Source organism: Rhinopithecus bieti, unplaced genomic scaffold (assembly GCF_001698545.2).
Source record: "Rhinopithecus bieti isolate Rb0 unplaced genomic scaffold, ASM169854v2 scaffold_6907, whole genome shotgun sequence".
In the NCBI taxonomy this organism is placed as follows: Eukaryota; Metazoa; Chordata; class Mammalia; order Primates; family Cercopithecidae; genus Rhinopithecus; species Rhinopithecus bieti.
Window position 1 is genome coordinate 3,983,804 of NW_016805647.1, and position 24,606 is coordinate 4,008,409.

The 24,606-nt window shown below is 42.6% G+C and overlaps 1 protein-coding gene across 4 annotated transcripts in view; it reads right to left on the reverse strand.

Moving 5' to 3' along the window:
• SMAP2 (small ArfGAP2) overlaps positions 1–23,104 on the reverse strand; it is a 51,439-nt gene extending 28,335 nt beyond the window's left edge. Inside the window, exons 1-3 of one of the 4 annotated variants that reach the window (XM_017873317.1) lie at positions 22,556–22,644; positions 14,142–14,243; positions 11,388–11,490 (exon numbers count right to left, since the gene is read on the reverse strand). Coding sequence is in view for 1 of the 4 variants with exons in the window: in XM_017873315.1 (XP_017728804.1) it covers positions 22,556–22,658 (103 nt within the window). In the remaining 3 variants the exon portion in view is untranslated. Of the gene's footprint in view, positions 1–443; positions 530–11,387; positions 11,491–14,141; positions 14,244–22,555 lie in introns of those variants that run through there. The other 3 variants (XM_017873319.1, XM_017873315.1, XM_017873318.1) reach the window with 3 other exon arrangements.
• Positions 23,105–24,606: the final 1,502 nt, after the last annotated feature.

A 24,606-nucleotide genomic window follows, 5' to 3' on the forward strand; every position in this document is an offset into this window, starting at 1 on the left:
CAAACAGAGGCTTGGTAATCAGTCCTCAGGGATGGTAGAGAAATGATCCCCATGTGGTGCATTGGGTGAACAATGAGCCCTACAGTTCTTTCTACTACTACAGTCCTACTACTACAGTAGATGGTTTGCAGTAATTTTTAGGTCCCTTCCTGCTTACCATTCAATGGTTCTGAAAATGTAAAATGAAATAAACAATTTATGAAGATGTTAGGTCTTGAGGAACCTAAAACACAAATCAAATTCAGTTCCTGGAGCCTACAATAGGCACTGAAAACTGGTTAAATGCAACATACACATGAGGAAGAACCTAAATCAACAAACTTGGATTTTATAAGAGATTAATTCTACATGACGTAGCTTGTCATTAACTCTGACCTAAAATTTGGAAGTCAAAGTAAAAAAGCAGCAGTATTTGTTTTAAGAACAAATCTAGTGCCAGTTACCTCAGTTCCACTCATTATATCCTTCCATTCTCTGATTCACTGAAAAGGAAGAATACACAGAAACACCAGTGGGATCTTCAAAAAATTATGTAGAGCTGCTGAGAGGTATGTTTACCTCTATGTTTTCATCTACACAAAACAGAGTTCATCAAGTTCCTTATTCCAAAATAACAATAAACAGTAACTTTGAACTTCTGTAAGTACAAACATTTTAAGGAACCATGAGACCAAAATAAAGGCTTATGCAATCAACCTCTGCTTTCAGAACACTTGCAAGAGAAGTCCCTTTCCATCTGGGCCATCTTGCAAGAATGTTGTTTCCGTTTGTCAAAAAGAAACACTGTCCACATTTGTACAGTTGAAAAAAGAGCATAAGTTAAGCTTAAAAATGTCTAAGACAAAATTAAAACATGTCTGAGACTGATTAGAGAATAAAGGTAAATCCTACACCAAGAAATTTACAATGAGAACATCAGAGGTGGAAAGAACTTTAGAAGTCCTCTTGGGTCCAACCTCCCACTGAATGCACCCTCCTTCTTTTTTTTTTTTTTTTTTTTGAGACGGAGTCTGGCTCTGTCGCCCAGGCTGGAGTGCAGTGGCCGGATCTCAGCTCACTGCAAGCTCCGCCTCCCGGGTTTACGCCATTCTCCCGCCTCAGCCTCCCGAATAGCTGGGACTACAGGCGCCCGCCACCTCGCCCGGCTAGATTTTGTATTTTTTTTAGTAGAGACGGGGTTTCACCGTGTTAGCCAGGATGGTCTTGATCTCCTGACCTCGTGATCCGCCCGTCTCGGCCTCCCAAAGTGCTGGGATTACAGGCTTGAGCCACCGCGCCCGGCCAGAATGCACCCTCCTTCTAAGGGTGACCACCTGGCTTGTCCAACGCTAAGTCAGTTATGTACCATTTCAAAAGATAGTCGGTTTGTCCATTAGACAGCATCGACTAGTAGAAAGGCCTTCCTTATACTGAGTCCGATTAATCTCTCTTCCTACCATTTTGATATCCTGGTGCTGCTTTTTACTCCCCCCATACTTATATATCAAAGTATGCAAGATAAAGATGGAGGTTTGGAGATTCTGGCGGAAGAAGGCAGCCACTTATATACTCAACCAAAATACAAGCCCGCTGAACCAGCTTGATCCAGGAGCTCAATGATAGAACAGACGTAGCAATTAGACAGACTGCTGTGATTATCAATGGAGATGAAGCAAAGCCACATTATCTTCCTAACAGGTAACCAGAAAAAGGAGGTTAAGGGAAGCAGAACACTGCTAAGTACTCACTAATGAAATGATTAGTCAATCTATATCTAAAGCTAATTCAGTAGTTAACTTAAAATGGCTTTTCTCAAAAAACATTAAAGCCTGTAACACAAAGAAATCAACAGGGAAGCAGACTGAGGTCTACTAGGAGAAAGGAAGGAGGCATTCTTCATCTTTCTCATATTATTTAAGTGGCCCTTCTTATCTACAGAGCTAAAGATACGGATTATCTAAACTACAGCACTAATTTCCTGTGTGACTTTAGACAAGTCAATACACCTCTCTGACAAGTCAATATACCTTAACCATATTATCTCAAATCTACCTCTTCTGAAAACAGTAACTTTATCTCAAAATTCATTAAACTACTCCAAAAGGTTGAAGGGAAGGCAATTAACTTTTAGTAAATCTGGCTCCACATAATCTTACTGCCTTAGTTTATTATTATTTTTTTTATTATTTTTTTTTTTTTTTTTTTTTTGAGGCGGAGTCTCGCGTGTCGCCCGGACTGGAGTGCAGTGGCCAGATCTCAGCTCACTGCAAGCTCCCGGGTTCACGCCATTCTCCTGCCTCAGCCTCCCGAGTAGCTGGGACTACAGGCGCCCGCCAGGTCGCCCGGCTAGTTTTTTGTATTTTTAGTAGAGACGGGGTTTCACCATGTTAGCCAGGATGGTCTCGATCTCCTGACCTCGTGATCCGCCCGTCTCGGCCTCCCAAAGTGCTGGGATTACAGGCTTGAGCCACCGCGCCCGGCCATTATTATTATTATTATTATTATTATTATTATTATTTTGTAGAGGTGAGGTCTTGCTATGTTTTGAACTCCTGGACTCAAGTGATCTTCCCACCTTGGCTTCCCAAAGTACTGGGATTACAGGCAATGAGCCACTGGGCCTGGCCATTGGTTTATTATTAACAGGTAGGGATTTACTGTCACTCTTCCTTGTTGTCTCTCCCACCAGTGGAAGGTAACTAGTTTCTACTTGGGTGATGTTTCTGGGAATAAAGAACTATCAGTCATCCCGTATCATTATTATCAACTCAATTCCCCAGGTGACTTCAGGAGGGAAAGAATGGGATCCTAGTTTGGACCTTGTTGGCTCCGAAAAGGACATTCTGCCAACATATGTTCTGATAATGTCATCACCTCATTCAAAGCTATGTCACTGGACCCCCCCACCATCAACTGAACTCCAAACTTCAAAGTATGGCTTAAATTCTCCTGTGATCTGGGTCTTTCTTTAATTCTCATTACTCCTCTTCTCACTTCTATATACCAACAATGACATCACTTCCTCTTAAAACTGTGTGTAGAGATGCCACTGGTCATGTTCCTGACTCACAGAGAAATCTGAGAGAGTGAATCCTACCCACAGAGACCCACAGGCCTTTTTCTGATTTGGGGATGGGATACAGACAGAGGGACTCTTGGACATGGTGAGTCCCTGTTCCAACTAGAGGACCTCCTGACTGCCACAAAAATCAACGTACACATATGTCAAAACACCACATTGTATACTGTAAACATACATAATTTTCATTTGTCAATTATATCGTCATGAAAAAAATTTATTTCCAGTTGGTCCTGGGAAAGCTATGCAGAGATCTTGGTAGTTATGTCTCAGAGCCGAGACAAGGCCCAAGTCTTTGGGGGTTTCCCTAGGAGATTCTGGTATGTGCTGCTATGATTGTTTTTATAGTAAAGAGCCAACGTATTTTAAGGAGGGAGAAAGAGCTAGCCAAGAGATTTTCTGACAGTTTTGAAGAACCCTGTAAAGTCAGTGAGATGAGATTGATTACATAAGCCAATGAGGCCCCCCAGTTGCTTCCATTAGAGGCCAGTCCCTTGATGCTACAAACACTGAATAAGACAAAAATTAAAAATCTGATCAGGTTCACCTCTTTCTTTGAGGACAATTGACTTTTCAAAAAAGAGCAAAAGTGGACCCCCTTAAGCTTTCATTTCATGGAGTGAACTGATGATGGCTAACCTTCAAGACACGGTCACTTGAAGATCCATCAAAATCCTTCCAATCCCTAGTGACTCGTGCCCCAAACATCCTAAACACACCCCATAAGAGAGAACAACTTCTGAGGGAAATGGTAGATGGTGTGATTGAAACACTTATCTTAAGAAAGCTTAGAACTGTGCTCCCAAGAAAGCACAGGATGGAAGCAAAGAGTTCTAGAACTGAAGGAAAAAATCATTGCTGGAACATATGAATGAACTCAGTTGCAAATGATAAAGAGAGCCAGCTAAAAATCTATGACCAAAACTGCTGGAGAAGATAGATTTGCTTGCTCTCTTTAGAGTCAATTACATGGATAATGGCAATTTGGAACTGGAAAAAAGGGTGAATCAGAAATGGAGACCACTTAGACTATTGTCAGAAGTCAACTTGAAGAAACTCATTGATTCTGTTCATGCAAATACTCCTTAAAAAGGTTAGAAGAGGCCAGGCGTGGTACATCATGCCTGTAATGCCAGCACTTTGGGATGCTAAGGCTGGTGGATCACCTGAGGTCAGGGGTTCAAAACCAGCCTAGCCAACATGCTAAAACCCCATCTCTACTAAAAATACAAAAATTAGCCAGGCATTGTGGCTCACGCCTGTAATTCTAGCTATTTGGGAGGCTGAGGCAGGGGAGTTGCTTGAACCTGGGATGTGGAGGTTGCAGTGAGCTAAGATTGAGCCACTGCACTCCAGCTTGGGTGACAGAGCAAGACTCTGTCCCCCCCCCCCTCCAAAAAAGGGAGAAGAACTACTTACACTTTGTTGATCAACTTACAATCTCTCACAAATAGCTTTACAAGGCCTATTTCCTCTATTTCCAAAACATCTTTTTGTGCAAATCTTGCTCTGCCCACTTTCCCCATGAAGCTTTTTCTCCTTCCTATTCCAACTCCCACAGCACTCTGCTGCCTCTCCTGCTGCACTCAATGATTTGTGGTTGTTCTATTGTTGGGTTGTTTGTTCTTCTAAGATAGGGTTTTGCTTTGTTGCCCAAGCTAGAGTGCAGTGCAGCCTCAAACTCCTGCGCTCAAGCAATCCTCCCACCTCAGCTTCTTGAGGAGCTGGGACTACAGGCATGTGCTACCATGCCTGGCCAGCTTTTATTTTTGAGAGCTCCTTTAGGTAACAACAACAAATAAAAGTATACTAATTTAGTATACTTTTTTTTTTTTTAAGACGGATTCACGCTCTGTCGCCCAGGTTGGAGTGCAGTGGCATAATCTTGGCTCAATGCAACCTCTGCCTCCAGGGTTCACGCCATTCTCCTGCTTCAGCCTCCCCAGTACCTGGGACTACAGGCACATGCCTACCACGCCTGGCTAATTTTTTGTATTTTTAGTAGAGACGGCGGGGTTTCACCATGTTAGTCAGGATAGTCTTGATCTCCTGACCTAGTGATGCGCTCACCTCAGCCTCCCCAAGTGCTGGGATTACAGGCGTGAACCACGGTGCCCAGCCTAATTTAGTATACTTTTTAAAAACCTAGTATGAGTATTTTGCTTATGTGGATTTAAGTTTTTAGATCGCTTATTACAGAAAATCACACAAAGGTAATTTAAATACCCTAAATAGAAAGTCAAGGGAAAGGGTGTCCTTAATGCTCCTTGTCTCCTGGTTAGCCTATGATATTTTAGCTCTAGCCAATTTCCTTTACACAAAGACCCTGCTTAAAGCATTTATGAATAAGCTGGAAGAGTGGTGGATGAGACATGGCTTCTCTGAATAGGGGAGGGAGGACACAAAAAATAGCTGCTTTCATTGAGGGCAGGAAAGAGATTATTTCATTAGGAGCCAAACAGTGAGACTATCTCAGTACAAACAATTGTTTGGCTTGAAGACTCCATGTGGGTAATTACTCCAGCAAAGGCTCAGCTGGAATGGAACACGGAGGCTGCCAGGACCTAAGGATAGGGACTGACACAGGCTTAAGTGTCTGAATCATGGCTTTGGAATCCCAGAGCATCCCAGCAAAGATGCTCACCCCAATCAGCGAGAAGCACCATTCTGCACCCAACCGAGTGAAGAATGTGAATGTAAAACAGATGAGAAAAACTGGGGTTACTGGGAGCAAATTCAAAGTTATTAAAACTAAACTGATATTTTATAGCAAATGTAGCAAGTCCAAAGATTAGATTTGTTGGGAAATCTAATGCATTTCAATCACCACTTCAATGGCTAACAACACGCTGGGTGGAGTTGGTGTGCAGGGAGGGACTGCTGAGCTAACAGCTGGGCAAATCATTTCAAAGTCAGCCAGGTGGACCTGATATTTTAAAACTTGATATTATAACTAAACCAATTTCCTAGTGACCTCACTTCAGGTAATATATGCAAACTTGGTTCTCAAGTTACTGTCTTCATCTCCTGGGGACATTTAGTTCTTTACATTTTTAGGTTACTTCAGGTTAACTTCCTCTTTGCAACAACCAGTATCTACTCATATATTTAAAAATAAAAACAAAACAAAAAACTAAAGCTGCAAAGTGAGCCTGCCTGCTGCGGGAGGGAAGGGGCCTGTGTTTAGAAGAAGCTACTCAAAAGGGTGATATGGTCATTGTCCAGTGAGATTGCTCTTCAACCTCCATCCCTAGGATAGACTCCCCATACCACCACATTGACAAGGGATTTTTTTCCCCTAGAAAGCTGAAGGGATAACTATCATAATACTAGGTTCTGGATGCACAAGACCCAGTCCCAATCCATAACTCACAATCCCAGGGCCTTCCTAAGTTGCTACCTGATAGCCTTTGCGAGTAAATGCTTTCATACATTTCAATTATTACCCTGACCAAGCCTAACAGCAGGCTGGGGGGTGTAGGCATATAGGGACTGCAGAGCTAACAGCTGGGCAATCATTTCAAAGTTGGCCTGGTGGACTCAACATTTATAAATTTGACATGGTCATTAAAGTCGCTCATAATCAAGTGTCAGCATTCATCTGTGTATAGTATACACTTGATACATGCTTACTGATTAAACAGGGAATAAGCAATAGTGGAACAATATGAAAACTGATATTAAAAACAGGCCATATTCAAATAGTCTCATCTTTGTCCCTCTAGACCAATGGCTCCCAATAGAAACAATTTCCCCTCAAGGGGCAATGCTGATGTCTAGAGACACTTCTGGTTGTCACAACTGGCAGAGGGGTGGGGAAGTGCTACTGGCATCTAGTGGGCAGAGGACAGGAATGCTGGCTTCTAAACATTCTAAAATGCCCTGGACAGTGCCCACAACAAGGAATCACCCAAAATGTCAATAGTCTGAGGTTGAGAAATCGTGCTCTAGAGGAACCATTTTTAAGCCATTTAGTTTGAAGTGAGACATAAGAATATGTCAGTTTTGTGGAAAGGCCTCTTCTCTTGTTCTGTAACAAACAGATACACATTTAAAGTATAAAATTCTAAAATTGTAACAAACCTTAGGAATGATCTAGTCTAAGCACAGTTGGAGAAGCTAAGGCCTAGAGAGGTCAAGTCATTTGCCCAAGTTCACAGAAGAAAGGATCCGCTGGACTGAACTTAGAATCACCTTTACACACCCAAATGTGTGTTATACATAGTAGATGCTCAATAATGGTCACTAAATTGATTATCTTGTTCTTTAGGTGTTCCTTTTTTTTTTTTTTTAAGTTACAACATACAATTCACTCTCTGCTCCTGGGAACCTGAGACTGTTTGTGAAGACGAAGTTCTTCCCATCCACACTCCCCTTCCTCAAAAAAAAGCCCAGAAGGGAAAAATAGTGTAACGTACTAGAGCTCAAGACAGCGTGGCCAGGCAGAAAATGTTTTTCAATTGTTTCCAGGGAAGCTCACGTCTTTCACCCAGGCAGAGGCTCTACACAAAACCTTCTAAGTGAGCAAATGAGCCCTTGTGCAAGACCATGGACATGCGAATTTCTCTTCACAACTCAGCACAGCAGCTTTCCTAACACACTGGGGAAGTCCCAACCAACGGCAAACAGATGGAAAATCAGTGCCAGTTTCCCTGAATCACAACCACATCCAAACAACCTAGAGAGCTTTCAGTTCTAAACAAACAGCAGAATCAAAATGAATTCTGGGATCAAAGTACAGATGGTTGGTTAGTCCAGCGGGTGCTGAATATCAGTCATCAAAACAGCCGTGGCTTAAGGGAGGAGAGCCAAAGATGGAGATTTGCCCTTTGAAAAGGAAAACATTCACCACGACGTTTCAAAACCTAGGTGTTTCAGAATAGAATACAACGAGGTAGAGGTCAAAGATATGGCACAAGGGGGTGGGGCAAAGATACCAGCCATGTGAATAGAAAGATCCTGCAAAGGGAACATTAGGCAGATGAACCCAGGGAAGGTCTGGCGGGGCAGGGCAGGGGAAAGGCGGGGGGAGAGGTATCACAATTTCAAAAAAGCCCAAGTAAGATTCTTTAAATTAAGCAAACCTGTTCCATTGGGCACAAGGAGAGTTTCTAAAACTGCTGCAAGGCTATTAAATTCTACAGCACCTGAGAACAATGTCTAAATATTTACTCCCATCCCACGAAAGGGCTAAAGGGCTGCTATTTCAGCCTCCTGTTTCACACTTCATGCTACATTTTTCCCAAGACAATGTGTCACACCAAAACCTCCTACTGAGAGGGCAGAGGATTCGCTTCATGTCTAGCTCCAGCTTTCAAAGCAGCACAGGTGGCAGAAGCACAGAAATGAAATGGCACAAAGAAGCAATTACCACAAAGCAACCATGAGATTCACCTGCTCAGCTTCTTGGACTGTCACAGATCTTCAGCTATCTGGGCTAATAGTATGAGGGTGACTATCAAAAAACCAAAAAAAAGTATATGACCTGAACACATATTAATAGAATAATGCTGCTCATAACAGGGACACAGACACTATGTGCCAGACACTGTGCATGAGGTATGCAGATAGATGTGAAAACACAGTCCTTGTCCTCATTTCCAGTCTAAGGCCCTTCTTCAAAAAAAAAAATAATGCAGTAGCTGTTACCTCCTTTCTACTAATATAGGACCTCTAATCCATCTTCCTAGAGGACTAAGTTTAAGTGAATGAGGACTATATGAACAACCTAAGATGCTAGTCATTGGCACAAGGGTATTTCCGCACATCAGGTATACAAGGTGAAAGTGCCGGCCCATCTTGCTGTGATATGACCCATAAAGCTGTTCTTTATGTTCCTTATGTCCCTTATGTTCCTTATGTCCCTTATGGAGAAACCAGGGTTCTCCCAAGTCCCCATTCCTTGCCTTAGCAGACATCTACTGCAACGAAGCAGTTCAGAATAATGCCCAGAGCAAAGCCGTCTCTACGTGGGCTCAACCCAGAGAATCCCCCTGGTAACTTTTTCAATTAGAGGGCCCACTTGACTACTCAAATCTGAACACATAAATAACCCATCACTCTAACAACAACACAAAAATTTATACTTCCTTATTTGTATTGTTGAAAAGTTGAAAACTCAAATATTAACAATTGGGCAAGAGATAATAATGACATATTCTAATGATGGGATACAAAAAATGTTTTTAACGTCATGAAATAAGCTTATAATAAATGTTAAGCAAAAACGAATGATATAAAATCATTACGGTATAAGCTCAAGTAAATGGGTGATAAAAATTATGAAAACTAAGGCTGGGTGTGATGGTTGATGCCTGTAATCCCGGCACTCTGGCAGGCCAAGGCAGGCAGACGATGTGAGCTCAGGAGTTCGAGACTAGCCTGGGCAACATGGCAAAACCCTGTCTGTACTAAAAATACAAAAGTTAGCTGGGCGTGGTGGTGTGCACCTGTAGTCCCAGCTACTCGGAAGGCTTAGACAGAAGAACTGCTTGAGCCTGGTAGACAGAGGTTGCAGTGAGCTGAGATTGTGCCACTGTACTCCAGCTTGGGTGACGGAGCGAGAGACCTTGTCTCAAAAAAAAAAAAAAAAAAAAAAGAATTATGAAAATACCTTCAGCATCATTATATTTTCATACTTTCCAATGATTTTATCATGGGGATAGGTTTCATAATCATAAAAGATAAAGTTGTTGTTGTTTAAAAAAAACAAACAGCATTTACTGATTATAAGTGCAGGGATCCTCCCATCTCCCCAGCTCCTAAAATCCCGTAAGACAGAAAACAACTATGGCAACAAATCTTTCTTTCCTTAAATTATGAGAAGTCTAATGAAACTGGGACCTATTTTTACTCTGCCCATAATATGGACCCTTGATCTGAGCCACTTGTGTCAGGCTACTTCTGTCGAGACGAGACTCAGAACAAGTTAGAATGCTCAGAGGAGCCAAGCTGGAGTCTTCCTGATTCCAATGTTGCATTTAATGAAGCTTCCTTTCTCTTTCATATAATCTGGGAATGTTAATACTGTAGTCACACTACAGGAAAGACCTTTCCTCAAGTTTCTCCTCCATCTGTAACAGTTCCTCTAACCGAACTCTTCATGCCTACTTTCAGAGAGACAAAGTCAATCCCTGTTCCAAACAGCTAATCTTTCAGTAAAAATGATTTCAACATAGCAGAAGAGCCTGCATCTCTTAATTCATTCCTTCTCAAATCAGCTGTCACACTCAAATTGGTTTCCGTCAGCTCTGCTGTTTTCAGCTATTTTGAACAAAAGCATCATGGTAAGAACAGGGAGTTTCCTTCCTGTTTCTCTTCTCAGGGTTTGTGTCAGTTACAAGGAGTGATAAAGTGTCAACAACAACAAAAATACACCAATGCCCCTTCTCTACAAGCTTTACACTACAGCATATGACGTCACCAGTTCACACAGAAAATCCTGTATGAAATTATTTTTGAAGGCATAGAACAAAACCACCTAAATAATATTCAGACAAAATTTCCTTAACTCAAAACTAGAAACACTATAGAACCATTTTCTAAATCCACACATTTGGGGACTTCCAGTTAGACAAGAAAAGAGGAAGTTAAACGACAAAATATACTGTGTGTACACTTTGGACCAATGAGGTGAAGTAACACTGCAGGATTAACATGTAAACCCACATCTAAAGATGTAAGCTCTGTGGTAGACAGAGCCTGGGGATTTATGGTCTTCCATCACCAGCAACTGCTGCAAAAGACAGCATGGGTATTTGAAGAAAAGGAAAAGAAAAGGTGCTCTATTTGCTCAAATCACCATGCTAGGACACGCTTATCAGCTACAGCTGAGAGTAGGTCTCTCCCCCTCTCGCATTTGCTTCACTGTTTCAACTCATCATAAAATGAGAGCATTACACATTTGGTTTGTGGGTGAAGGGAAATGACATGAGGCCTGAGGAACCCAGTTCTCATTGTTTCAGATTAAGAAATTTCTTCTTGGAAGCTTTGACCTGAAATTTTTTTTAAAAGAAGTAGTTTCCAAGTGAGTTTATGAAATCCAGAACTTAAATAAACTGTATTCTATATGTATTTAAAAGCAAACCAGAATTCCTACAGAAAATCTGTAAACTGAGGGGAAAAGAGGGCTATGGTCAACAAAATTTGTCAGAGAATCACTTAACATTAATTGAAAATGAAAAGAAGCAACAATAATAAAATTCTACTACTACCCAGTGACATGCTACAAAGGAGGGATTCCAGGGCAAGCTTCAGCCACACATGAGGGAGGATGGGAGATAAGGGGAAGAGCTGGACAAACTGAAGACGACCACCAGAGCAACCTTACGCTGACGGATGGCCACAGCTGAGGCAGATCTGGCTCATCTCTGGGGCTGTCCACTGGGGAGAGACCTGCAGTTCAGCCATCAGTGGACCGGCATTCACAAAGCCTGTGGGGAAACACAGGATCCAGAAGAATAGGGTAGGGAAGGAGAAAGTGTAGGAAACGGAATAGTCAAACACAGCAGTGAAATATTATATTTATTAAATATGAAGCTTCAAAAATGCATAGATGGATCTTTTTTTTTTTTTGGAGACAGAGTCTCGCTCTGTCGCCCAGGCTGGAGTGCAGTGGCCGGATCTCAGCTCACTGCAAGCTCCGCCTCCCGGGTTTACGCCATTTTCCTGCCTCAGCCTCCCGAGTAGCTGGGACTACAGGCGCCCACCACCTTGCCCGGCTAGTTTTTTTGTATTTTTTTTTTTAATAGAGATGGGGGTTTCACCGTGTTAGCCAGGATGGTCTCGATCTCCTGACCTTGTGATCCACCCGTCTCGGCCTCCCAAAGTGCTGGGATTACAGGCTTGAGCCAGATGGATCTCTTAAGTTGAAATGGACCAGTTGAAAAGAACCGGTACTCTGGAAAGCAGTCTGATACGCTTTTTCAAATCCCAAATTACATTTTCATTACACCTGTGAATTATAGTAACCGCCTGCCAAGAGGAAATGAGTTTTTTGGAGAAAAGAAAGAAACAAGGAAACCTATACAATTGTTACAGTTGGTAACTTCACTCAAACAATGAGAGTCCTTTATCTGTGGCCACTGTGGGAAGTAACAGCCTAAAAGCAAACATACTCACACTGCACTGAAAACTCTGCTGGCCTAGTTCCACCAATTCCATTAATACAGCAAAGGCCCAAATGCAGGTGACCTGATTGACAAAAAAAGCACTTCTAGAAAGGGCTGAACTTGTCTCATATAACTCATTAGACACTTTTATAATCAAGAAGAAAACAAGTAGCCACAACTTGGAAAGCTCTGCCCTTAAATGGAGCAGCAGCAACATTCCTTACAAGACAAAATATTTTTTCAGGTCAGGGTAGAAGAAAACAGACCCAGCGATCTTGCCTGCCTCACCCAGTGCAAACTTATCTGAAGTTGTGGGGTAAAACAAACAAATCAGTAAGACTAGTCAAACTGACATGCAGCACAAGATAAAACAGCCACACTGCAGTCACCTTAACTATAAAGAAAAGACTGAGCTGAGGCCCGGGCTTGGTGGCTCATGTCTGCAATCCCAGCACTTTGGGAGGCCAAGGAGGGTGGATCACTTGAGGCCAGGAGTTTGAGACCAGCCGGGCCAATGTGGTGAGACCCTGTCTCTACTCCAAAAATACAAATAATTAGCTGAGCATGGAGGCACACACCTATAATCCCAGCTACTTGGAAGGCTGAGGCATGAGAATCACTTGAACCCGGGAGTCAGAGATGGCAGTGAGCTGAGACGGCATCAAAGCACTCCAGCCTGGGCAACAGAGCAAGACTCTGTCTCCAAAAAACGAAAGAAAAAAAGAAAAAAGAAAAAAAAAGAGTGAGCTGTACCATGTTTTAAGGCTGCAATCCTCAACATTCTCTGTGTATGGCTTCTGTGTTATTAATTCAAGCTGTCCAGTTGTAGATGTACTCAATGTGGATACACCATACCTAAGACTTCTCAGAATTGACAGGGTGGGAACTTATTTTCTGAGTAACCTAAGTTGCTCCTGGCAGCAGCCAACAGTCAAATACATTTCAATATAGGAGCCAATTTGCCTAGTCATACCCCCTAAGTATATAAACTATGAGTTGTTACATTACTTCCTGGGACTAATAATTGTTTCACCAACAGTCAAGATCCTTTAGAAGCACTCAACGTTGTATCTGCCGGAAAACCTTCTGTTCTCTTGTCCAAAATAATTCAAATACTATAAAGGGAAAGAAATTACATCTTGGAGAATTCAGTGCCTTTGTGTCTTTGCCTGTTTGCGCTGGGATCACAGGGAACTACATCTCCCAGGCTCCCTTTGCCAAATGATTTCGGGATAAGTTCCATCAATGGGAGGCACTGATGAGGATAAGAGGCAGGAGCAGGGAGCAGCCAGGGTAACACACTCTCTCACTCGGCCGAGTTCCAGCTGTCACCAGACAGCTCCTCTTTCCATGCTTCAGCTCACACCAGACCACAGGGGCTTCCAGCCCTTGGTGACACCAGTGTGCCATCTATTTCCCTTGTGGGCACAGTAGTTCCCAGGCATTGCTAATCGATGGGGTGCCTCACCAGCCTGTTTAGCTCCTTGGCTTTTCTAGCAGCTGTGTAACCTATTCCCTATTTTAAATTCCCTCTGCTTATAAGACCAACAGTGGCTTCTGTTCCCGACTGGTCCTTGACTGACATAGGACCTTCCAAACATATTTTAAAACTTATTTTTCAGAAAATTAATAGCTTTCCTAAGAATTAAAACAATTATTCAGATAACCTAGAAAAGGTATCTTCTAATATGAAACAAAACATTTACAGATGACAAAATCAATTCATGCATTCAAACAAATATTTACTGAGAGCTTGATCTGTGCCAAGCACTGTTCTAGGTGCTGGGCATACTACAGTGAACAAACCAGGCATAGACCCCTGTCCCCTAGCTTACATTCTAGGGACGGGTAAAGTGTGGCACATTACGATTTTTAAAATTAGCCAATACAGGACTGTTGCTTTAACAATAGAGGAATTTGATAAAAGTGGATTAACTTTAAGGTGTTCTACTCTACAAAGACTTGGTTCTTACCTTTTCAATGTGGTAGGAACTGTCACATTCCAGGGGCCAATACAGAACTTCTTCAAAGCTAGTATCTAGTTAAACTGGCCACTTGATCAAACAGGAGTGCAACTGTGATAAGGATTTAAACAGACACAATAACAAAAGATAGGCACTGTGTGCGTACAGTGTAAAGCATATGTATGTTTTATGCAGATTCTTGCTTGGCATCATTTTTACAGGAAATACCATTTGGAGGAACTGAGTCTGACTCAATTTAATAAGTCACTTTATCCCTTCTCTGTAGCGCAGGTAGAGTCCATCAACATAATATATAAAGCCAGTGGCAATATCCCTTCTCTGTAGCGCAGGTAGAGTCCATCAACATATAAAGCCAGTGGCAATGTACATAACAAGTAGAATGTTGCAGTCACTGATTGCATGACACAATTTCCAAGATGGAATTTTCAGGCAGAAGAACAGAAACAGACAATGACTCATGTGGTGAACAGTTATATAGACAACTGTGCCCAAGAAAGCTGCCACCTACATACCATAATGACATCAGATGAAAAATGCAGAAAGAAGGTAGTTTTCTAATTTATCTAGAAAAAAAAAGATTTGCTGAAAAGTATATATACTGAGAGATGAGACTGCTGCTACCTGTTTATGCATCCTAAGCACTGAGCAACCAGAAGCACACATCAGGTATTCCAAATGTGACCTGCTTGAGCCTAAGAGCATGTTCAGCCTCAAAAATCAACATCATGAGCTCCAGAAATAACATAATATCTACTTCTGGCACTTCACTAGACTTATGCTAAAATAATTTAATGTACCCACAAAGGTACATTTCAATGGAGAATTTATGGGCACCGTGCTCAGACCTTTCTTACTATTCAGCGATTAGGCAGTGTTTCATGCCTGCAATATTTATAACCCCATGTGAATAGCAGGTAGACCTACAATACTATGGGCTTCTTACACAACAGGAAGTCTAAAGCATAGTTCATATTCAAAATCTCAATGTCACGGAGCAAGTCAACCACAGAGCTCAGGTTTTAACCTTACAGGATCCTAACTATCTATCAAACTCTACTCCTCATCACTCCTCAAAATGCAGTCAAAATATACTAAAGAATCCCCCCCCCGCCCAACACACACACACAAAACAGTGCACCTCGGAGGCTTTGCACATTCTGTTCCCTCTTCCTAGAATGCAAAGTTCCCTAAATTCACTTGGCAAATCATGCTTATCCTTTAAGACACAGCCTACTTTTCTCTTTGAAGCCATGACTTCCTGAGGAAGACTTCTTTGCCTTCTTCAGTGCTTTCATTTCTCCCTGTATACCATGCCACAATAATTTCTATATTGCATCATTTATATTTGTACACATCTGCTTCCCCATTAGACCGTAAAATCCTTGAGACCAAAAACCCTTTCTTTTAATCTATATATCCTGGTACAATGTCTGAGAAAAAGTAGGTAGTAAGTGCTTAAGAAACATTTTCTGAATGACTATATGTAGTAGGGGATCTCAGGCTTGCAAAGTTCCCCTAAAAGATATTACATTTTCTATTCTTCATCTCACTGGCACCAAATGATATTTAAAGGGCAAGGAGAACAAATAGGAAAGTATCTCTCAGGGAACAGGTTTAATATGTTGACATTAAAAGACAATCTAATGGGGATTTTGATAAATCACTTTCAGTAAAACTGTATCAATCTACCCATGACAGTGCACTAGCTGTAAAAACCCAGAAATGTATGTGATCTTGGCTAGAGAAAGGCATTTAACAACTAGAAATGGAAGCAGAACTCCTTCTGTTGTTTAGCTCCATTGGAATTTTTACTTTTTAAAAGGTGCCACAGACGACGTGGTGGCTCACACCTGTAATCCCAGCACTTTGAGAGGCTAAGGTGGGCGGATCACCTGAGGTCAGGGGTTCAAGACCAGTCTGGCCAATATGATGAAACTCTGTCTCTACTAAAAATACAAAATATTAGCTGAGTGTGGTGGAAGGAGCCTGTAATCCCAGCTACTCGGGAGGCTGAGGCAGGAGAATCCCTTGAACCCGGAAAGCAGAGGCTGCAGTGAGCCAAGACTGTGCCACTGAACTCCAGTCTGGCAACAGAGCGAGACTCCATCTCAAAAGAAAAAAAAAGTGCCACAGATACAGCTAAAATAATTTAAAATTGATAGGAAAGTTCATTTCTAAGGAATATTTAACAAGCAATGACTTGGCTATCAACAGAAAACAAATGTAAAGCAAAGCTAAAGATTAATGTACATGAGTTGAAATTTAAGACAACTATGAGAAAATTTCTACACAAAGAAATTCCCTGGTCTAATTTTTCATACGAGTTTGAAATCAGGAAACATCCAGAGACCATCCTCAAGGGTACCATAAAGCACATTTGCAAAAATGCCAGAACTCCATATATAGAAAATGGTTTTGGCTTAAAGACTAGGGAATTACTGGGTGAGTCATTCTAACTGTGGCTTCCAGTAACCAGACTATCTTAAGGGAATAAAGTCAAAAGTAAAACTAATAAAATCAAGATAAAAAAATTTATTATCAGCAATGGTGAAAATAAATAATGCAGACATTTGTGTAACACATTAGCTTACAAAGCACTTTCGTTTTTCAAACTAGGAAAATTAAACTGAGAAAGTTAGGTGTATGTGGAATCAGGTCACCAAGCTGCAATAAGCAAAGTAAAGGAGTTTAACTAGCTGTTCCAACACCAAGTCTACAGACTCTTCCATTATTCTGCCTCTCTGCCATCTTAACGGTAGGCTTATATGTGTCTATGGGCCTAGGACACTTTCTAAGATGCCTTCAAAGAGAGCAGAGTCCACTGGGCGTGGTGGCTTGTGCCTGTAATCCCAACATTTTGGGAGGCCAAGGTGGGCAGATCACTTGAGCTCAGGAGTTCGAGACCAGCCTTGACAACATGGTCAAACCTTGTCTCTGCTAAAAATATAAAAGTTAGTCAGGTGCCTGTAATCCCCACTACTCAGGAGGCTGAGGCAGGAGAACTTGACCCCAGGAGGTGGAGTTTGCAGTGAGCCAAGATAGCGCCATTGCACTTAGCAAGACTCCGTCTCAAAAAAAAAAGAGAGAGAAAGAGCAGTGTCTTCCAAATCATTTAAGAATATCTTTCAACTTAATCAAGATAACTTGGTCACAGCCTTAGAAAACACCCTCAAAGAACAAAGCACTCCTCAATGTGCATGGAAAGTGAGTGCTCTCCATGTTCTGTTGATTGAAAAATGCAGATGTCAAGAGCTGTGGGCAATATGCTACCGTTTGCATCAAAGCACTGCAAAGGAATATATTTAAATGTTGTTGTTTGTCTACGCATATATTATCTCTTAAAAGTCACGTAAGAAATTGCCAACAATGGGCTAGGTATGGTGGTTCACACCTGTAATCCCAGCACTTTGGGAGGCCGAGGCGAGTCGATCACCCAAGGTCAGGAGTTCGAGGCCAGCCTGACCAACATGGTGAAACCCCATCTCTACTAAAAATAGAGGGTGCCCAGCTACTTGGGAGGCTGAGGCAGGAGAATCACCTGAACCCGGGAGGGAGAGGTTACAGGGAGCCAAGATCTCGCCATTGCACTCCAGCCTGGGCGACAAAAGCAAAACTCTGTCTCACAAAAAAAAAAAAAAAAAAAAAAAAAAAAAAAGAAAAGAAATTGCCAACAATGGTTACTTTCAGGGAGGGAAAATGGTGGCTCAGAGATGAGGGACAGGAGAATGATTTTATACTGTATATATTCCCCTTTGGACCTTCTGAATTTTGAACTACATGAAAGTGCTACCTTTTTTAAAAGTAAATTTAAATGTAAATTTAAAATATACAATAGGAGTTGGAACGCAGGCAGTGTTGGCTGGGGTGAAACATTTCAGAGATGGGATGTAGCAGAAGAAGGGAAAAGCAAAAAATTATTACACTTTCTGTCAGACTCTAGAATTTCATATGGTGTTTCAGTCTGAGGTAAATATTCCTCAGGATGATCAAATGTCTTGTACTTTTAACTCTTTGCTCTGCCGGGTATGATGTGTCACACCTGTAATCCCAACACTTTGGGAGGCTGAGACGGGAAGACTCCTTGAGCCCAGGAGTTAGAACCAGCCTGAGAAACATAGTGAGACCCTGTCTCAATTGTAGATAATCCAGTAAATGAATAAATACATCTTTGCCCATCAAACACCTCTTAATTTCTCACAAACCTTGACACTAAGAAAGGAGTGTCCCAATAGTGGACACAAATATTTAGGTCATCAGAAAGGTATAGTCAGCCCTCTGTTAGAAATGGATTCTGCATCTGTGGATTCAACCAACTGCAGATTGAAAATATTCCAAAACATGACTGGGTCCTGTGGCACATGCCTGTAGTCCCAGCACTCTGGAAGGCTAAGCGGGAGGACAGATTGAGTCTGAGGCTACAGTGAGCTATAATTGCACCACTGCACTCCAGCCTGGGCGGCAGAGCAAGACCCTGTCTCAAAAAAAAAAAAAAGAAAATATTCATTAAAAAATGGATGGTTGCATCTGTACAGAACATGTGCAGACTTTTTTCCTTGTCATTATTCCCTAAATGATACAGAGTAACAACTACTGGCATAGCATTAACATTGTATTAGGTATTATAAGTAATCTAGAGATGATTTAAAGTATAATGGAGGATGTATAAAAGTTATATGCAAGCACTACGCCATTTGTATCAGGGACTCAAGCATCTGTGGATTTTAGTACCCCAGAAGGTTCCTGGAACCAATCCCCCATGGATACCAAAGGACAACTGTAGATCCTTTCATAGTAAATAAGATAGTGTCCAGTTTAAAACATAGTCTCTGAAGGGGTGGCTTAGCAGTTATTCCTGACACACGGATAAAATCTGGAACTGCAGAGCTAGAAGTTAAATCTTGGACCAGTATGACCCTAAGTACGAAGGAAATATGACCCATATCCAAAAATGGAAGCCAGCCTCAATAAATCAGCCAGAGTTACCATTCACATAGCTGGAATTTTCAGTAGTTTTGTCCTCTGTTCTATCACTACCTAAGTCAATCCAAAAGTTCACCCTAAAAGTCACATTAACCCCAGGGCTTTGGGTAATGAAGACATCACATCTTGAGCCTAGAGCAAATCATACCATTTCTTAAAAAGGCAGCACCAAAGAAGTTTCCTTTCCCACACTGAAATTACTGGAATGGTTTCGTGGCCCCAGAAACTGGTGAGACTCGTGCCCAAGCGAGTTAAAAACCCCAGGATCAACAAAACTTGTACAAAGTAAAAAGAACACATGCTTATTCTCTATTCTGATGTTTATTTGTTTTGTTTTATTTTTGAGACGGGGTCTTGCTCTTTCCCAGGCTGGAGCGCAGTGGCACTCGATCATGACTCACTGCAGCTTCGACCTCCTGGGCTCAGGTGCCCAGGTGATCCTCCTGCCTCAGCCTCCTGAGTAGCCGGGACCACAGATGCGCACCACCATACCCAACTAATTTCTAAATTATTTGTAGCCACAAGGTCACACTGTGTTGCCCAGACTGGTCTTGAACTCCTGGATTCAACTGATCCTCCTTCCTCGGCCTCTCAAAGTGCTGGGATTACAGGTTTGAGCCACCACACCCAGCCTCTATTCTGAAGTTTAAATCACATACCTTAAAAGTCAACTAATAAATGTTTCTAAATAAGTATAAGAATTTAAAAATAAAAGTTATTGCCAAAGAGTTATATTTTGGAACACTGCAAAAATACCTGCTCATAGGTCTACAGTCTACGCCACATCGTCTAACTGTATATTAATAGATGAGCAATCACTCACCATATCCTATACAGTTAACTTCCAATTTTTTAGGAAAGGACCCAGGAATACAGGTAAATAAACTGAAACCCAATTCTCATTTTAGCCAACACTTTTAAATTCCTCCTCCAATGAAATGTGTTTTTTTATCAGCACTAACAGGTAACAATTTATTGATCCAAACATCTTTTCCTTCAACAATCTGATAGTTGTCCAAATGATCATTATGACAACCAAAATTAGAAAATAGTAGGGGAAAAAGAGTGAGAGGGCTTTGAGGGGTGGAATGGGATAGATAATTCATAAACTGGATAAACAGAGGCCTCAACAAATGCCTGTCATAATCGAAAGATGACTGACCCATTGTCATCTCAATACAATGACCAAGTCACTGAAGCCACCTGGTAAAATGTAAAACGAACTTTTGAAAAGAAATTGTTTGAGGATCCAGGAGTCTACCATCAACAGTAGTTAATAAAGTTTACAAGCCAGCAGTTACTAGTTCTCATTAAGAATTAACTGATACTTCATAACCTGATCCCCAGTAAGCTTATTAATAAAAAGCAATGGAAATTTGGGGCTGGGTGTGGTGACTCACGCCTGTAATCCCAACACTTTGGGAGGCCAAGACAGGTAGATCACCTGAGGTCAGGAGTTTGAGACCAGCCTGACCAACATGGTGAAACCCTGTCTCTACTAAAAATACAAAAATCAGCTGGGCATGGTGCTGGGCATCTGTAATCCCAGGTACTCGGGAGGCTCAGGCAGGAGAATCCCTTGAACCCGTGAGGCGGAGGTTGCAGTGAGTCGAGATTGCGCCATTGCACTCCACCCTGGGCGACAAGAGTGAAAATCTGTCTCAAAAACATAAAAATAAAAAATAAAATAAATAAAAAGCAATGGAAATGTGGAGGAAGAAGTAGTGAATCAGCTTCTCTCTTCTATATGCTGTATTTTATTGGAATATGAGTAAGTACAAGGGTAATATGAGAAATGGGGGGGGGGGGTTCTAGTCACCAAAATGGCATCTGACTCTCCAAATGCAGCAATGCTCATTCCAGTGGGTGCTTCACTGTGACTCAAGATCTGTCAAATGAGGACATAAGGGAATTTGAATAAAGCCAAGATACGCTCCTAAAATCAACAGACTCTTCCAATAGATTTAACAGAAGATCTAACAGTAATCAACCTATAAGACACTAACCTACTCAACATAAATTGATTCTAAAATACTTTTTAAAATGAATTATTGCTAATGCAAAAAGTCAGGAAATAAGTCTAGGAATTTGTTTTCCTAATGGCACTTCCATCTATATATTGGTAGAGGTCACTAAAACACATTACTAGGTGTCACATTGTATCATTCCCCTGTTCTCCTTTTATAACCTTATGCTTCTTCAAAAATAAAAGGTAATTATGTGAAAGCATCAATTAAGTATTTCCTTCCTTTCTCAAAACAGATAAATACAAATATAACTGAATCTTTGTTTTATAGTATATGCCCACTACGCTATACGGCAAACAACCCTGGCAAATCCACTGCATAGTCGCCCTCAAATTGTAACTATTCATTTCTCCCCAACCAAAGGGAAAATAATTTTCCCAACTCCTCCAATTATATGCCAAAAGAATTAGAAAATACAGGAAAAAAAAGATTCACAGAAGCTTGTATAAGTGTCAAGTGCCAACATTTCACTAATAACCAAGATTTCCTATTGTACAGACTTTTAATTGTATCAAATCATGAATCTTCTAGGGCACAGAAAACAAAGACTAAATGGTTCTGCCAATTTACAATGATCATATTTCACCTTTAGAAGTGTAATCACCATAGAAGCAACGAATTCATCGAATTCATCTTTCTGTCTCCACTGATTAAACGGATCCTGCACTACAGGCATAATCGGCTAGTTTCTGCCACCACTCACACATAGGCCTCCAAAGCACTCTACAAGCCAGGGCTAGGCTGTCTAGAAATCCGCACTGTGTCACTGCATAAGGCAGTTTCCCACTGCACATATCCAGGAGGAATAAAACCACCTAAGCACTCTTGTCAGATCTTAGAAAGGCTGCAAAATGACAGGAGTTGCTAACTAAAGAGCAGGCAGCAACAATCACCTTTAAAAATCATTTAAGCAGTTTTCCTCTCCGCCATCTCACTTCCCTCCTCCTCCTCCTCGTCATTCTCTCTCCTCTCTCTCTCTCTCTCTCTCTCACACACACACACACACACACACACATACACACACACACACACACGCATGCACTGCAGTTCATCCCCAGCTTTGCAAGTGACATGCTGGGAGCTCTGGACTGACAGCCGGCCCAGAACTCATTCAGAGCCCTCAAATACAGACATTCTCACCTGAACACTCCAGGCAACTTCCACCTGCACCATCACTTCCACCCTCCCCGACACACACACAGTCGCCCTCGCAAGCTCTCCCCACACCAATCCCCGAGCAGCAGAAAGCCCAGCAGGCTCATTGCAAGCGCAGCACGCGTTACCACTTACAAGCCGAGTTGGGCGGCCTAAGCTCCAGAAACCTCCTCTTCACGCAGCCCACCCCCACCACCCCAACGCGGCTGGACCCCTGGCCCGCCAGGTGGGATGCGCTACCTTTGGACTGGCAATCCGCACAAAACTTGTTATCCTCCTCCAGCAGCAGGTTGGCCAGGACAGCCTGGTACCGATCCACGTCCTTCACCGACTTGCCCGTCATGGCCAGGGTGCCGGCGGGGGCAGAGGGCGACGCGCCCTCCTCGCCCCCAGAGACCCCTGCCTCAGTCCGGGGGTGAGGACTCCCGGTCCCCCGCCCAGGGGCAAATCCTGAGCGGGGAGAGCCCTCTCCTCTGGCCCCGCCGGACGCCCCTTCCCGGGTCGGCGGCGTCGGTCCCCCACTCCGCAGCCCCTCGGCGCGGCGCCCCTTGGCGGGCTTAGGGACAGGCCCGCGTCCAGGAGAGGCTGCGGGGCCAGAGACCCTCAGCCCAGAAAAAGGCAGACCACGAGCCTCCTGGGTGCCGGACGCAGAAATGACCCTCTGGCCGGCCTGTCTGCTGGCCTTGCGTCCCGCGCCTCGGTTTCCCTGGCAGCTGCCGTCAGCTCCTCTACCACCTCCGCCGCCTACTTCCGGCAGCTCTTCCTCCCCACCTCCACCCTGCCCAGCCCGCGCATGCGCCCCGCCCCCACCGTGCCGCACTGGGCTCTTCCTTCAGCTCCGCCTCTCGGCAACCAATCGGTGGAGAAGCGGGGGGCGAGGCTTGGTGGGGGCGGAGGGAAGGGTTGGGCACGCCTCCTGCGTGTCCTTGGAAGAGAATGAATGGAGCCTGGTAGAAAGGGAGTGGAGGGAATGGAAGAAAGTGAAGGAAGACAACAACTAACATTTACTGAGCTCTTACTATGCGCTAGGCACTGTGTTAAGCACTTTACATGAATTATCCCAATATAATCCTCACAACAACCCTATGAATTACTTATCATCCTTATGTAACCTAAGCGTTGTGGATACTCCAAAGTCCTCCAGCTTGTTTTTTCCAACAGCCAAATAAAAGAGTCCAAGCCCTTAACCCAGAATATAAGAACGTCACCCCCTCCCCAAATTTTCAGAGGACTCTGGTCACCTCTCACTTGGAATACATGCTCTCACTAATACTCATTAGCTCTCCTCTGTGACTCCTGCCTTTTTGGATATTGTTTGGCCTGGTGCCCAGACATTGCTGTCTTCTTCCATTTCTTAAACTCTCACAAAACAGCGAGCTTTGTGTGGCAGACTTTTACTGAATGTTATTTGGGAAGGATGGAGGACAGCGATTAAAGCATAGCACAGAACAGGCAACTCCTTAAAAATGATTATTAAACATCGTTGTACAAAGCCACCCTTGCTACAGATAATTTCTCATTGGCTGTCCTTTTCCTTAGGGATCCACCTGCCATCTGGCTTGTGTTTTCATTCACTTATTCATTCATTCACTGAGCACAATGTTAATGAGAAATTTCTAAGTATCAGGCACTGTACTAGGGGAGAAGGAAACACCATGATCCGATTTGTGGTTTTAAAAGGTCACTCTGGCTGCCATGGAAATAATTAATCGGGGAAGATGGTAAGCAGATGCTAAGAGTTATCTAAACTCTAGTGAAACCCTCTCCTCCATTTCTTTACTTTCTCCCAAGACCAGGATCCCCTCAAAGCTTTCATCTCATCAGAGGAAAATTAAACATTTCTATTACTTTATTAATCACAACAATTAAATTTTCTGGCTAAGTCTCTTCCCTTGTAGCCATGCCTAGCGGACTTGACTTTTAAAAACACACAAGTTCATTGGGGTGTTTTTCCTGAGAAAACCCATCCAAATAGGTATTACCATAACAATTTTTCAGTTGAAACAGTCAAGATTAACCAGTTACTGGGTGTGGTGGCACATACCTGTAGTCCTAGCTACTCAGGATGCTGAAGCCAGAGCATCACTTGAGCCCAGGAGTTGGAATCCAGCCTGGGCAACACAGTAAGAACCACCCCTCCAACCTCCAATGTACCCTGTTACCCTGTCTCAAAACAACAACAACAACAAAAAACAGTTAATTGCGGTGAGTGGTGATTGTACCTTAGTTCAGGCCCTCCCCATCTTCATCTCCTCACTCTGCAAATAGCCTTCTGGCCTTAGTCTAAATCT